The 17,670-nt window shown below is 34.2% G+C and overlaps 1 protein-coding gene across 1 annotated transcript; it reads right to left on the reverse strand.

The window, feature by feature from the left end:
• Nucleotides 1-469: 469 nt before the first annotated feature.
• LOC143223978 (uncharacterized) lies at nt 470-15,472 on the reverse strand. The gene is made up of 6 exons (XM_076452446.1): nt 15,438-15,472; nt 13,563-13,680; nt 13,098-13,151; nt 7,512-7,638; nt 5,328-5,628; nt 470-1,996 (listed from the first exon to the last, which is right to left on the reverse strand). Exons 1-6 carry the CDS (start codon nt 15,470-15,472, stop codon nt 505-507), a joined length of 2,127 nt encoding a protein of 708 aa, XP_076308561.1. The 3' UTR covers nt 470-504.
• Nucleotides 15,473-17,670: the final 2,198 nt, after the last annotated feature.

Raw genomic sequence — 17,670 nt, forward strand, 5'->3', positions numbered from 1 at the left:
TTAGTAGCGCCAGTTTTGGTAACCAAAACTTGTCTACTTTGGTTATCAATCTGATCTTTAGAACTATATCTTCGTACTTTGTCTCTATTTGAGTGACGTTGAGCTAACTTGTTTTCTTTTATTTCCTCGGTTACAATACAATTAAAGCTGTGACATTTTACATCTCTACTTATCCTTTTTTCTACTTTTGGAACACCATCGATAAAAGAAGATGTCTTTTTTTTTAATGCTCCATTACTGTAATATTCCACACCGTTATCATGAGTGATTCTTTCGTCTACAGTCGATTTGTTCTTTTGGTCATTCCTACCCTGTTTCTTATCATCACTTGTTACAACATGATCGGTTTGTCTTTGTGTGTCCTTTTGGTCATTCCTACTCTGCTTCTTATCATCACTTGTTACAGCATGATCGGTTTTTTCTGTGTATTCTTTTCCACACTCAATTCCCTGACCGGTGTGAAAGTTCTGATACCATTAATATATTGTACGTTTTCCTCGGTTTTCAATGTCCTGTTACTACTAGATGCCTTGTATAAACTGTTGCTTCTAGCAGAACCACCCATTTTATTTGATATATGGTTAAATTGACTGTCAGTATGATATTCAATACAAGACTTTCGTTGTTTTTTATTTCTCTATTTCTGTTACATTTCATTAACCCTTTCTTTGTTACCTTTCTTTTAACTTTAAAATAACAACTATTCCAATCTTTTTCGTTATTTTGTTTTGGGATATCATTTTTAATATTTTTATCTGCAGATAGAGTTGCTACGTTTATCATTGTAGCGCTCTCCACTTGTTGGACGATTTTCGAATCATCATTAGTTGTTGAGAAAGGTGAACTGTAACCTTTCTTCAATAGAGCATCCTTCACAGACTGTTGGGTATGGCTAGAAGATACATCATCCCCCTTCCAATCTGTAATACCGACCAAGAACTGATTGGCATTACTATTTATGAAGCGTTTTTTTTCTTTGTTCAATTCAGGTAAGTTATTGGTAGTGTGGGAATTCTCACCTTCGTCACATTCTTGTTGGATTGTTCTTGTCAAATTTATGGGCCACGGCTGATCTTGGAAGTTTTTAGTTTCACTGAACTGTCTCCAGATATTTTGAAAACGTCGCCAGCATTGTGTTTCTCTTTCATTTTCACGGGAAATGGTAAAACTTGTTTTTCTCGATGTTATATTGCCACATAGAGGTTTTGGTATTTTACTACTTTTCCTGGGAAGTGCAACTGTTTCAGTGTTTGAATATTGGATTAACTGGTTATTTCCAAAGCACACATTATTCATTCTGGTTTTTATAGTCGAACTGTTACTTTGCTTATTGGCTATTGTAATTTCTTTCTGCTTTCTAAACTGCAAAACAGCTGATTGTGTAGGCGAGGCACTTCTTATTTGTTCAGAGGTGTCATATGCACTGGAAAACGAGTTCGTTTTCTGAAACAGTCCCATTAGTCTAGGCAATCCTGAAGAATTAGTTGATTTGTAAACATTTTCAACAAAGTTGTGATGATTTTCCTCATTGTGGGTGGTGTGATTTCTTTTTTGTCCAAAAATAAATCTACTTTGGCCAGGGTTGGGTGTTCGTTTGCCAGAAATATGTCTACTTCTTCCACAGTTAACCCTACCATGACCAGAATTAGGCTTACCTTTTTCCTGAACGCAACTAAATCTACCAATACGAGACAACGGACTCTTCAATAGAACGATACGAACAGGAACTCGAGAAACTGAGGATGACGTATTCTGATTTACAGATTTTCTTGTAGATTTGTTTTTGTTTAACTCTACAGGTATCCTTGTGGGTACTCGAGAAATAAATGCTAAGCTCGTCCATTTGCCTTGTATAGACTCAGCTTCAGTATTACAATAAGGTTTAATATTTTTCAACAGAGATGCCGGTGCATCTTCCTCTTCACTTTCTTGTATAACTTTGAAAAACTTTTCTTCTTCAGTTGTTTTAACAGAGGAACTTTTTAATTGTTTTTCCCTACAAAACCAAAATGTAGAAACAGATAACTTATAAATGAATTATTTAAGAGTAAGGAATGTAGACAATTGATATATGATAATATATAAAGAGCTTTTGCTTGGGTTATAATTTTATCGTGATCTTTTAGTAATTTTATGATATGCAACAAATTCAATTTGGTATTAACATATGTTTATTTTTCATGACTTTTGCTCTTTACATTGGAAGGATTTTCATTACTAACACATAATGAATTAGGAGTAAAATATTAGAAAAGGAATATAACCTTAGAATATTTGAGAAGTTACTTCTTTTTGATATTTATAATCGTCTCTTAAATATTTATAAGACAATTATGTTTGTAATGAATTAGTTTAAAGAACAGAAAAGAGACTTTGGTAAATAATAATAATGTAATTTTCTGTTACAGAGGTTAAATAAGTTACATCAAAACTCATTTGCATTCTTACCACGTAGTTACAATCTATGTCGCCACGTCTGATCATGCCTGATCTGATAACTGGGAGTAACGAGGCCCAGCATGGACAGATGGTTTATGCGCTCGAGTCGTGACTAGAGGGTCGGAGGTTCGAATCCCCGTAACACCAAACATACTCGCCCCTTTAGCTGTGGGGACGTTATAATGTGACGGTCAATTCCACTATTTATTGGTGAAAGAATAGCCCAACAATTGACGGTGGGTGGGATGGTGACGACTATCTGCATTTCCTCTAGTCTTATACTGCTAAATTAGGGACGGCTAGCGCACACAGCCCTCGTATAACTTTGTGCGAAATTCAAAAAGCAAACAAAGAAACAAACTCTAGAACTAAGTTTCTATTACAAAGGGCTTCGATATAAGGCTTCCACGTCGACAGTACCCCTGCAGGCTTTCCAACCGTACGTTACAGGTACGTCTTGATAAGATACGTGAATACTCATTTTACACTCCATCTGCTTAAAGTATGCGACGGTTCAAAATAAATGTCGTGGAAACAACTTGTCTACAAGTGACTTGTGTCGTTTATCAAATCCAGACAGAGATTATTTTTGTCCATATTACGCACTGTTGCCTGGGACGCCTGGACATCTTTTGCCACGAGCTTTGTGTTCGTGGACTTTCAACTATTTATAACACGTCTCACATATCTTACCATATCATGGATATGACTCGTTTCAGATCTCATTCTGGATAGCCCCGGTACCCACGTTATTCAACAATATCAAAACATAGTTGTAGTGCATCCAGTTTTTCCGCCACTTTATATCGACTGTGGTTCTCACGTGACTTTCTGATTAGCTTATTCAAAATAACTTTTATATTGAACCCTCTGTGTAACAGATTATAACAGTGAAAACTAAGTTCAGTATTACCAACAAATATATCTTACCCAAATATTATATCTCGCTCCCAGGTGGCTCAGCGGCAAGTTTTAAGTTTGATTATTTGTTTTGATTTTCGCAAGAAGACAGGTTTCAATACCCATTGTGTGCACAGCACAAATAACTCATTGTGTAGCTTTGCACTCAACAACCAAATCAAACTAATCATGTCTCTACTATGGTGTTGCAGTTTGTTTGCCAATAAAAATTTTGTGCGTAACAAAATAAAAGTTAAACAACTTTCTTTGAAGTTGTCAAGCAACAAGGTCTGAAGTTTTCTTTCTTTTAGAATCGAGTTTCAGTAGTTTTCAACATTTGCTTCAACTAGAAACAGAATAATTCATTTTCTACTATTTAATGCATAAAGTATACAAGATTCTGATGTACAAAATACGCTAGTGGTAAATAGCTGCAAAAACTCCTATAATTGCAGTTCGATATTTTTTCATCAAATTATGGAAAAACTAAGCGAGCATTTATAATAAAACATTTATATTTCATTCAAGTTAATCCTGTTTAAATAACTATTAAAAAGTAATATTTTGCTACAATTCTTGTTTTACCTTCTAAAAAAACTTGAATTTTGCGTCAATTTCAAATAAAAACTACATGTATACTTGACATACATATCAATCACGAATTAAAGCAACAAAACGGAATTATTTTGGCAATATTATTTTCATATTGTGCTCTTCTTTTAGCCCTCCTCTCTCTCACCCGTCAGAGGCTCAGTGATAGAACTGAAGGCTTATAACGCTAAAAGTCAGGTTTCGATACCTGTGGTGAGTACAGCACAGATAGCGTATTGTGTATAGCTTTGTTAATGACAAATAAATGGACAATGACTTCTTTTACTAGAGTGGCCCGGCGTGGCCAAGCGTGTTAAGGCGTGCGATTCGTAATTTGAGGGTCGCGGGTTCGCATCCCCGTGGCGCTAAACATGCTCGCTCTTTCAGCCGTGGGGACGTTATAATGTAACGTTCAATCCCACTATTCGTTGGTAAAAGAGTAGCCCAAGAGTTGGCGGTGGATGGTGATGACTAGTTGCCTTCCCTCTAGTCTTACACTGCTAAATTAGGGACGGCTAGCGCATATAGTCCTGGTATAGCTTTGTGCGAAATTAAAAAAACAAACAAACAAGAATTTTATTCTATTTTACTAGAATATGTTATGTCTGCATGTACAGAAAAACTAGTACAAAATCGGTGTTTTCTGAACAGATAAGAACACGTGTGACCGTAGAATAAGTTCAGAAATTAAGATAAACATAACAGTCGACGTATGGTGACAAACATGAAATCATTAGAGCTCTCCTTGTTAATTACGTCGGTGATAGAGAATCACTGTTACTCAGTTTAGTTTCATACGAAAACATATTATTTATAAAAACTTATTAAAAAGAATATCCTAAATTAGGACATAACGAGCTCATGAAGAAGGTAAAATCATAGGTCACAGTATAAGCGTAAAAACGTTAATAAAGTAGCAAGAAATATTAAATCTGTAAAGTAACATATGTGTATTAAACATTTCTTAAATGATTATTTCAGTCATTCTTAATGTATAAACCATCTATATGCAAAGAAAAGCCAAAAATAATACTTTTTTATGATTAAATGAAGATATAGTCTAAAGGAGCTTCATGGGTTTACAACATAACCAGCTTTCATTCGCCCAAGGCCACTGGGCAGTTGCCCCTTTACTACTCTCACCCCACCGTCGGCGGGCTTGATGCTCGTCCTATAGAGTTGCCGAGTGGACTAGCCACCTGAAACTAAAGCTTTTTGGCTTAATAGCACTGACCAACACCTAATAAGATAGGAAGGACTAGGACCGAAATGGAAAAGAAAAAACATTTAAAATGTGTGTAAATAAAACTTACAGCGTAAAAACTATTGTTCTATTGTTGTTGGAAGAGGATTGAAGCATGCTATTAAGAAAATGGAAGCAAATAAGTAACTCTTACTTGTTATTTACTTCTGATGGACGTGAAGTCAAATAGGCTGAGCTCTCTGTTGAAGCTGGAGATTGCTGATTTCCATTTCTGGAGTTGGATAGCTGGTTGGATATTTTCTGCCTTCTTGCGAATCTTTTAAGTACAGTTTCTCCACATCTCGTGCTTTTCTCAGCTACACTGCTGCTGTCTTTAGTGAGCATTTCATCTCCACCTCGCTCTCTACTGCCCCCTCCTGATGATAAAAAATTGTTTTTTAAAGTAGATGGCAGGCCACCACTAAGGTTGTAGGAGCTATCGTCAGATGGCGACGCTGATGAATAAAAATCAAAAGACAAAAAATGTTGTTTAATAAACGGTGAAACGAAAATTAGGAATAGATACGCGTTGTGAAATAATATCTAATAACTCATTCAATTACTCTTATTAAATCAAACTCTATCTGATATACATTTTAATAACAGCTTTTATATTACGTTGCTTTCAACAAAAGTATAACTTGTTATTGTTGTCAGTCAATGTATTAAAGGTTCAAAATAAAATGCAAAACTGCTGATTTCTTAATTTAGTGTTTCCATTGGTTTAAAGAGGTGTGTCTGATACGTGTTTTTAAAAGTTATGATTACTTGAAAAGTAGATTTAAAATTTTTGTTTTGGTTAATAAAATGTGTTTGTTGTTGTTTAGATTGCAGTTGGTTATAGCTTATGTTACCTGACCCGTAACAACTTTGACAGGTTTAAGTTTTGCAAAAGACGCCCGGAAGCCTCCTTTTTGTCTGCAATATGGTATATAAATCACGTAATGAAAGGGTCAAATATTAAAAAAATGTATTCAAGACGACCTAACAAGGTCGAAACTTACAATGGCAGTTTATTTATTTATCAAATATTGGTCGTTCTTAATAAAGTGTTAATTAAGATTAGACCTAAGACAAGTGGACTTACAGATTTCGATGGCTGCTATTATAATTCTTTTGTGTAATTTTGAAAATGAAAGTTTTGATATCTCAGTTTAATACTTGACATTTGTTTATTTTCTGTTAAGTTAGTTAACTGGAAATCTGATTGATCATTGTTTAAGTCCATAATCCTGCATTAAAAGGAGTAACGTAAATATACTAATTCGACCGCAACTATTTTGCGGTTCTGTGATAGTTAAGTTAGTGATTATCTTGCATTATTGCTAACATCTCTCCAGTGACTTAGCAGTAAGTTAGAAAGCTTATAATACTAAATACGTGTGCATATATTTTGGTGGCCACAACAAGAAAGAGATAATATAAGAAATACGCTGCTCAAACCAATCTGGACAATTTTATAACAGAGTTATGCCTATAATATTACAAAACATAGCTTATACTGTATACAAAAATTGCGTGCACTATACTTAAACGATTTTAGAGTATCACCAAGACCAGTTACACACTCTCTGTCGATAGAGATCATGCTAATAGCCCTATATATTATTTATATTGCAAAAGGCTTCGTCTCAAAGTTGTTATGCTCCAAACATACCATTCCTCCATACAGTCTTTACATAAACTATCTAGTGTTATGAGGATGACAGTTTCCCAGCGCCTATTTCAACAATCTGATCGCTAATAAATTCATAGCTGCTGCATACGTTAAGTTGACACATTCCTTGAAGAAAAAAAAAGAATACATTGTGCGAATAGAGTGGCATTCAGTCTCATCCAACATATAGGGAATACTTACTGAAGATACCTTATATTCCGTCGATGATTCGAAACAATAAAATTGCATTGGATATGGCTTTTTCAGAGTCATCGTCAGGTAAACCTCAGGATATTATTAGAACTTTGACTTCAAGCGTGAAACATCAATTTCAGGCCACCCTTACTGATCATGGTTGCCACGTGACAACACCATATTAAATTTAAATCTCATGAACGGTGAAGATGTAAAACCAGCATACGTAAAATGTTTATTTATGAGCCTAATTTGGTATGTGACATATTTTAAACAAAACATCAGCAAAACAAATGAATTTTATCCAACAAGTTGAGAGAATTATATAACATAATAATTAAAAATCATTCTATATATGTCAGTTTTTTCTTTAAAGTTTTGGACCATTGGCCATTGTTGCACTTGTATTCCGTTCACAAAATCACCATAAACGCTACTTATCTTTATTGGTAATCTAATTCACATCGACTTTGGTATAAAACTTACTGCTGTCATCTTGTGACTTGTGACCTTGAATGTCTGGCAGTTCATCGACGCCGCTGTCCTCTTCTATTAGCAAACGGGAATTTATTGTGTGCTGGCCTTCTTTTATATAAATCTCCGGATCAAACGTCTAGAATATAGTTTAAGTTTGATTAGTTCTAGAAATCGGCTAAAAAGGAAAGCACAAATGTAATAAACTATGTAATATAAATATATTTAACAAAAAATCACTTGTGTACTGTCAATAAGGTTATATTTTATTGAAACATCTGATTTGTTTAAAAATAAAATAGACTACACTTCTAAAAGAGACAAGTAACCAGAAAAATAAAACACAGGTAGAAAATACATGTTTGTCACTATAAGTAGGATGAAACGATGTCAAACAATACAATGACGAAACACTTCACAGGATGAAAGAATCGCAAATGCTTTGATTGCACCTAGAGTTTCGTAGACCTAAATTTTACTATGAAAATAACGTAAACTGTAGATGTTTTATTTTCAACATTTTGAATTCGCAATTAGAAGCATGTGAAAATAGGTTTATATGTTTATTTCTCGTTTCCAATAGATTATAAAAATAGTGCTTCAAAGAATATTTTGTTTTTTGTCGCCCAGCCCAAATGAGCAGTTCCAATATTGACGGACGGCTTTTTTGGCATGACTTGTAGAAGATAAAATATTGATTCGAAATGCTGTTATTACAAGCTTCTTATTTTGAATCTGCTGTGTAAATTAAGAGGAATGTGTAAAATAAAACGTCTGCAAATTAGATGATTCTTATTCCACAGTTTAAGCCTTAAGGTTTATAATGCTTCTCCAGCTATCAGCGTTTAACCCCTAACCTTTACTCAGTTACACGCCGTTTGAAAAATGTTGTAGTATGTTCAATATCTCTGGATGAAAATCATTGTAACGTTTATTAACCTCTCACTGTTTCACCTCTCTAGCACGTCGTGCGAACTCCCCAGGGACCCCTGGTATATAACTGTTCTCGAACGAATTGTGACATGTTCCGAACCTATTTCAGCTCGTCCCCTTTTGTAATAGATTTTAACACTCTTAACGAACACACGACAGACAATTTAACGCGATCAGTTATATTCTCACTAAAAAAAGGCAATCGCAGCTACAATCCAATGCAAGCATATTTCGCCTAATCTTAAAGCATGACAGCTTCCCCAGAAATTTATGAACACATCAAAGAGCGCAGAAGTCTAAGACGTCATTTTATCAACACCCGGGACCATCACATGAAAACACTCATTAACAGAGAAAACTATATTATCAAATATTAATAAAGCAGCAGCGCGACGCTAACTTGGAAAATTTCTGACACTCAATCGATGTAAATAAATGAAATCCAGTCACTTTCTGGATGTAATTTAAGCCTATATGCAACTCTCCATCTTCAGGAAACAACTCAAACATCAGATTTAATGACACCATAGCTTCCACCGATGCGAGCGAACCTGAACTGCTTGCCTAGTATTTGTCATAAACCTTTCAAACCCCGAACCTAGCTTCATTTGATCAATGCCACTATAATATAGTTAATAATTTCATAACAAATAATGACGACATTTTCAGACCACAATTTCAAGAACCACTGAATGACACCACAGACTACAAAAAAGAGTAATATCACACGACCGATTTCAATCTTTATGTTTAATAATCAAAACTACCTACAAATAAATGGCCTAAGTATGAGGAATCCCGTGTCACAAGTTCTAACAAACATTTTTTATAACACTGATTGAATCTCAACTTATCAATTCAGCCTTACACCCACCACTATACTGGTACAGGTATATTGATGATACAATTGCAGGATTCACATCTACAGAACACACACTTAGTGTTTTTTTAATCACGTTAACTCGATACACCTCAACATTAAGTTTACATGTGAACAGGAAAAGAACTAACGAAACAGCATTTCTTAACCTCAATATCACTATAATTGATACACAATTCAAAACAGAAATCCACAGAAAAATCATCCATACTAGATTATATATTCCCTGAGACTTAGCACATGAAACAAAACAAAAACTCAACATATTAAGAAACCAAATAAATATAGCCACAAAACTATGTCCACCAGATAAAATTAACGATGAAATCAACAAAATAAAACAACACTTCATCAACATCCACAAATTTCCTCAAAAAACCGTGGAAATAATTGTACCCACACACCTAAATCAACAACAAACAAACAACAATAAATCCCAAGATACAACAAACTACAAAATCTTATACTGCTGCATACCATATGTTCCCGACATCAGCGAAAAAAAATAACCAACATTTGGAAAAAACTTATAACAAAACATAACATTCTGGTAAACACCAAATTTATTCAAAAACCAGGTACAAAAGTAAAGTCCATACTATGTAAAACCTACACTGACAAACACAACAACAACATAATTTATAAAATCCAATGAAACAACTGCCACGATTTCTATACGAGAGAAATAAGCAAAAATATGGAAAATATATTTAAAGTACATAAAACAACACCTTCACACGTTTTTGAAGACTGCAAACCAAATAAACGCAACATAACCATAGAAAACACCCAGATACAAAGTAGAGAAACAAATATAAACAAACATAAAATCAAAGAAGCCCTACTTATAAAGCAACTAAACCCAAATTAAACCAATATAAAGGAACACTTTTATACCTATACTAATTAATAATCTAAAATCTAACTGCAACACCCCCCTACAACCCCGTACCCGTTTATACTCTCATCCCTAAGAAATGTGTCCGGCAACGGCCACTTGCAAATTCTCTCTTTCTTAACCTGAAAATGACCTAAGAAGGTCGAAACGTTGTTCTCTCCTTATCAATAAAAGTGTTAATACCCATGCCAGCTGTTCTGAGATACATTTTTATTTCAAGTTGGTTTCTCGTCATCAAGAATCGCTTTCACACCCATTCATGCTTGAAGGTGAATTTTCAACAAATTTAATAATTGCCTTAGAAACTGTACTTTGGTTAGGTATAATTCCTGTGTGGTTGCCATATTTTTAAACATTTTAGTTTTTGAGTAAAAAATGAAACAAAATATGCGGATCCTCGAACTTAAGTTCTCGGTCGTTCGGCTGTTTCCGTGACGTTTTACAACTATGACGTAATAGTTGCCAAACACGCTTCGTTGCGTGCCAACCATTGTGTTTCTTTCAGTGAGGTGTATTATGTAAATCTATCGTTGCTTTTTTCGGATTACATACTTTGTGAGACTATTTTTTATCTTGATATTGCTACTTTATGTTTGTTTTATGATAACATGGTTTATTGCGTTGCTTATGGTTGTGAAAACGGTTCGGCATCGGGCAAAAGCTTCTTTTCGTTTCCGTGCAAGGAGAAGGAACCGGCAAGGTGGCGACAGTGGGTACGGATGGTCAATAGGAAGAACTGGACTCCTTCACACCATGCAAAGCTTTGTCAAGATCACTTTGAACGCTCATGTTTTGTGTCGGATTCCACTGTTTTGATTTCGTGGGTTTCAAGCCAGGCAGGTTGAGACTGAAAAAACCATGAGCAGTAGACAGGATCGTTCCCACCATCTTTCCTCATGTAGAGCTGAGAACTGATCTCAGCCTGCAGCGTACAGGTTCCACCCCTCTGAAGCTATCCATTGCCATCACAAAAAGTACAAACCTAAAGGTATGTGTGCAGTATAAAGCATTTCACATTCATGAGCGTGTTTTGCATTTGCGACACCTTAAAGTCAGTGAAACCTTGATTTCCTAGTCTAGGCAGTGGACAAATTTATCCCAAATAGAGTATATTCCAAGTTTAAAAGCTGGTAGATCATTCTGTAGATGTTTTTGTATCATTTGTAAATATGGAAAAGTTTGAAAAATTCCATTTCTCAAATTTAACATTTCAAGATAAATTAACTATTCAGACTGCTACATCTAGTTTTAGTTTATAGACAGAATTATGACGTATAATTGAAATTCATTTTGTTACGAGTCATAAATACCCGGTATAATGATTGTGGAAGGTCCGAGTATTAGTTACCATAGTCGGCAAAGTATAAACAAATAAAACCCAGTCTGTGATACCAATAATTTATAAACACCAGACAGGTTTCGAGATGCTTAAAATTGCACGTGAAATAATAGAGACCGTATTTGTTGTTATGACTTAAGCGTACCATTCTTCCACTGGAGGTATGATCGACTCGCAACCGGCCTGGGCGCTATCAGTATCACTCACAGTTCCGCTACTCTCGCTTGTGGAACAGTCGTCATCTCTAGAACTCGTCAGATCTATGTCAAAACTAACTGTTCTAGGTTCGTTCAGAGTAGGTTCGAATTCATATGGTGCTACTCGACACTGTTCAGAACACAAAGTCAAAACAGACTCCGCCTCTGTTTCTCCGGATACATTGGCCATGGTTATTTACATTCAAGGCGCTGGCGTTGGCGGTTTGTTTGGCAACTATTACGTCACAGGCGTTATAATGTGACGGTCAATCCCACTATTCGTTGGTAAACGAGTAGCCCAAGAGTTGGCGGTGGGTGGTGATGACTAGCTGCCTTTCCTCTAGTCTTACACTGCTAAATTAGGGACGGCTAGCACAGATAGCCCTCGAGTTGCTTTGTGCGAAATTCCAAAACAAACAAACAAACAAACTTGACCACATAATGACCTGATGTAACAGGTGGCGTGTTGCCTTAAACCCTAACAAATCTCAAGCAATTATATTTCACCGAGGTTTTAAAAGGAAAAGATTGCACAGACAAAACTTACTTTATTAGACACTAACATTAAATTAACTAAATCGGTTAAATTCCTCGGAGTCACTTTAACAGGGCACTACACGGGACAAATCATTTCAATAAAATTTGTAAATCAACGAATCGAAGCATCACTTTCCTCAGACGGATCGGTGGCACTCACAAAAGATACTCACCAGACACCATCACAACCATTTATAAAGCATATATCAGACTACTCATGGAATGTGATTGCTTGGTCACATGCATCATGTCCAGTCACCGTAGAAAACAATTAGATGTCTTCTGTTAGAAGTAATGAAGTATTATGATAATCTTTAAAACAGATTTTGCCAAAATTCTTAGCTCTTATAAGAACATTTTACACACTGGATGTCCACTAAGTTAGAAGTAATGGTGTATTGGGTTAATTTCTTTGTAAATAGAATATTTGACTTTTATCTACTTGGACTTGCAAGAAGTAAACCCTTTTTAATGAATATTGTTTTTCTAGGGAGGTTTCTAACGTTCTAAACGATTTAACTTTAACAGAGGTCACAAGTCACACATATCTTTACTAAACATTTAATTATAATATAAAAGAAGACGTGTTTAAACACAACTGCTATATTTGTAGTATCACATAAAAATATTAACTTCACAAAATTTTTACGTTCTCTTATTTTGCAGTACTATTCTCTTTCAAACCTAACTTTAAGTTTGATAACGTCAAAAGCATCTGAGGCATGTAACTAAAAAAATGAAACTTAATTTTCAATGCAATACACGAATAAATAAAAGGATACCTAAAATACACTATAGAAAGATACCAGCTTACATATGGTGGCATGTAGTATTTTACTTTAAGTTCTTTTTCTTGAAGTTTTTTAACCTAAAAAATTAAGAAAGAAATGGAATAAGACATTAAGAAAATCTTTACATGTTTAACTGAAACATCTCTGTTAATGACTCTTACCAACGCATAATAGAAAAGAAATAAAAATCCAAATACTAAAGTAATATTTAAAATTACTTTACTTGTCAAGTAGTAAAAATTTATTATCATTGAAATTCACAAAACTATATATGAATATTAAATTTCTAGTATTTACTTCGGATTTTGGATATAAAAAAATGAAACATGAATATATCATAACGTTTCAGCCATTCAGGAAAAGAAGACACACAAACATTTTTTAATCATGTTGTATTACACTTCACTACTTAATCACTTTTGCTACAGAAGCTCTTTAATAGATAGGCTATTTATTACTGTACTTAACTAAAAGTGTTGATCACGCACCTGCGTGAAATTCCTACCAACACGCCGTAGGAATACGTAATGCTCGGGAAGCGTTTCCCCGCACAGTTGTCTTCGAAGCACCGTCCTTAAATCCGACAGTGTGATGTAAGGCGGCACTCTGAAACAGCCAAAACAACAAAGTAATTTTATGCATTGAGCTTTAAGCAATATATATGTATTAAACCTTTCTTTATAGTTTTCTTACCTTAAGCTTACCCAAACGCAAGAGAAGTCGTTAGGTTTATAAAAATATTGTTTTTTTTTATCTATTTATGCACCAAATTACTCTGTTGGGTATACGATATTTAAAAAATATAGATAAAAATTGCAACAATATTGCAGTTAATCCCAACAATTATTGCAGCTATCCCTTGTTTGTAATTTACATACTATTTTTAAGGTGGGTGATTTGTTTAAACTAAGTGTCGTAAAATATGAAGACATGAAAGTATTCGACATGGTGTAATACGTGGGCCTCGCCGAAAGTAAACTGTTTAAAAACAAACCGTTAAAATAAGGGTTAAGTAAATAATACGAACAACAATTACAACGTCTTTATGTTAGTATTGTTCATGTAATCTAGTTCAGTGAAAACATTTTTCTAACATATTATGAACCTATGAAGTAATTTTTAAAAAACTTTACCTTGCTGAAGCGGGCAAAAAGGTTTAAAACAGTTTGAGTTTGTAATATCCTAGTTATAAATAATAGTAAACACACAACAAACAGAAAATAAAACGCTTATTAAAGTCTGTAACCAATCTACTTTTCAATGTGTCAATCCTCTGCTGGGATAGCGGTAAGTCTTCGGGTTTGCAATGCTAAAATTATGGGTTCAATTCCCTTTAGGGAACACGTCAGAAAGCCCGATGTGGCTTTGCTATAAGAGAACCCCCTTCAATGTGTCATAATACTAAGTTATACTAATAAATAACTTATATCGATCAAGACAAAGAAATTGTTCAATCATTTTCTTATTATAAGGGCTTAATATATATATATATATAAAAAAAAAAAAAAAACCTTTTTTTAGCAAGAAGGAAAATGTGAACACTATGAAATTAGCCTAAATACTAGCTGGTCAAAAGTTTAAGACTATACCAAAAAGAAGTCCTAAACAGGGTAGGAAATGCCCAACAAGAGGTCTCAGTATTGGGTTGCACGGCCGTCATTGCGAATAACTGCAAATATTCGCTTTGGCATGGTCGATATAAGATTTTGTATAAAACAAGTATGAATATTTTTATATTCTGCTGGATTTCTAAACATTCCCTGTCATACCAAACATGCTCGCCCTTTCAGCCGTGGGGGCGTTATAAAGTTCGGTCAAATCCATTATTTGATGATAAAAAAATAGTTCAAGAGTTGGATGGTGATGACTAGCTGTCTTCCCTCTAGTCTTACACTGCTAAATTAGGAACGGTTAGCGCAGATAGCCCTCGTGTAGTATTGCAAAACATTCAAAAACAAACAAACAAAATAAAACCCGCAAAATTGCTACTTTCATGCTTTAAATTATAACATGTAAAAATTGCATTAAACAACAGAGTAAGTTTTTTTTCAAATTATTCAGTCAGACGCAACATTTTCTAGCACTAAAAAGCAATTCGGGAACTAGGAATGTTAGTATAAACATCTTAAACGTTAATTGGCACGTGTAAGAACTTGCCACTTTAAACGGTAACTTTACTTATTTTCTAAATTTATTTCTGGATGTTCCGGCATTGTATTTAAAGTCAAAATAAAACATTGTAGTACGAAAAGCATCAAACTGGATTTACATAATAGAGTTCACTTGAATTACACACATTTATGTCTAAGCAAAACCAAAGTTTAAATGATGCACTATGGGTACCCTGCTCTTAGTCACTTTACATCTCTGTCTTATGATTAAACCCAATTTTAGCCATAGCTTTATAAGTGAATTTCCGAAGGAAAAAAAGTACAAATCTTTCAACATTTTAAAATTTGTTTAAATCATATTGTTTACTGTTTAAACGTTAACAACGCGATTTACAACTAACAACGAAGTAAATTTTGTCTAAGAATAACATGTCTGAATAGCGCTCATGTAACGAATTGGCCACAGACAGCCCAGTTATACAAGTTTTGTTTTAAGTTAAACACAATGGCCTCTTTGTGCTCTACCTACCACAGGTATCGAAACTCGAATTCTAACATTGTAAATCTGCTGTGTCTCCTGGGAGACAAGAACACAAAGGATCAGACAAACCGATGTGTACTCATTGATATGTTTTGTTTATTTAAATCTGAAAGTTTGTGTGGAATAATCAGTTATTTCTTTCAAATCAACCAGATATTTATTACGTTGTAAGCTATTGAACAATGTTTACAAAAATATTCGACTGTTAAGGGAAAGAAAACAAAATATTTCCAAATGTAATAACAAAGCTGTTCAAACTTATACTCAGTATCAAATATATTAAAATCCCATAACTGCAGTCGAGAAATCGGTTTTCCTTGGCCACTTGATATTGTTTTGGAAGATTATCTAAGCTTGCTTATTATACTAGTAACAGGCTTATCTGGGGAATCAGCTATAGAACATCGAAATAATTCTCTGAACAGGAGGCATATATGTCTCTTTCATCCTTTTATTTGTATCCCAAGATTATGATGGTGAAAGCGCACTTCTGCAAACACATTGCCCTAATAAGAACATCCATTTTCGTATAATGGTAAGTTGAATGGACTTTAGGGGCCAAAACTGTTACTTTTTCAGTATTTTGGAAGTATAGTTACCTACTTTATTTTATACTCGGTTTTATTAAATTGTAATTGTTACAATGTGAAAAGAAAGTTTAGAAAATTTTGAATTAAGTCTTACACTTAAGGAGATTGTTTTACATTATTAGCGCGGTATTTGGTGGACTAACCTCAGTTTTGTAGAGCGACGGTTATTAAAATGTCTTACTCGAGTTTTTGCTTACGTTGACTAGTAACTGGCTCTTTTTCAGAAAGTCTCGTCAACTTTTTTATTTGTCAGAGTTAATCCATCTTGCTTCTTCACAATGCACAAATAGTTATCTAAACTTCATGAGCCATTATAGGCAATTAGGTTTGCTTCATTAATTACCACAAAAAATTAGTTACGTTTCGGTAATTTCTGGAGATAATTATTCCCAGATGTAGTTAATTAATCATAAACGCTATTTCTTAAATACTGCAGAAGAAAACATCAATTCTGAACTGGCAAGCACACCTTCCTTGATTTAAGGCTTGACTTATGACATATAAGTCCTTCTGATAATAATTAATAAATTCAGTAACCTGAAGATAAAGAAAAGTGTTTAAAAAATGTGTCCCGAGAAGTGTTATTAGGCCAAAGTTACTTGGGCTGTTTCTGTTCCCAGGCGCGTTTTCTGCAGCACTTGCGTAATCTTGAGCAGATTGCGACTTCGTTATCTCAGAAGCTGAAAGTAGTTCCATCTTTAATGTGACGGTTACAGGAAAAACAGATAGAGAATTCCTGTGGTATAATCAGAACGCAGTTATTCTTAAATGTACGCACTTAAATATGTAAACTAATATTTAAAAAAAAATAAAAAAACGCGGTGTACAGTTACAACGACTGAAAATTTGCCAGTTTGTTTTTTGGCCGTTTTTAAAGAGATTATATCATGTAATTGTTTTAATAAATATAAGTTTTTTTTTACTATTTTAAGATGATTATTAACTCTTCCTCATTATCATCTTTACCATAATAATTAATACTGAGCCTTTACCAGACAAAATAGACAGGTGTAGGCTTATACTATATCAATTCAATACATTATGAATTCCTTAACGAAGAAAAACTTATAGCATTTAATTTTAAAGACATTTCTATATAATATAAATATATGATTTCAACCAGGTCAACTACATGGTCGAGGTCAGAGCACTAACCCTTAGCAGAGAAAATGCATTTATGTCTGAAACAAAGGTTTAAATGTCATACTTCACCGTCAAGTTTAAAAAAATGACTTTTTTTTTCATTCGAATTATTTCTAAACGGTTTCACATTGGCAGTGTGTGCTTCCTCCCTGGCTATACTTCACCATTTGCAGTGAAGATAATTATACTCTTATCAACGTATGTTGCATAT

This window comes from Tachypleus tridentatus, chromosome 8 (genome assembly GCF_004210375.1).
Source record: "Tachypleus tridentatus isolate NWPU-2018 chromosome 8, ASM421037v1, whole genome shotgun sequence".
Taxonomy (NCBI): Eukaryota; Metazoa; Arthropoda; class Merostomata; order Xiphosura; family Limulidae; genus Tachypleus; species Tachypleus tridentatus.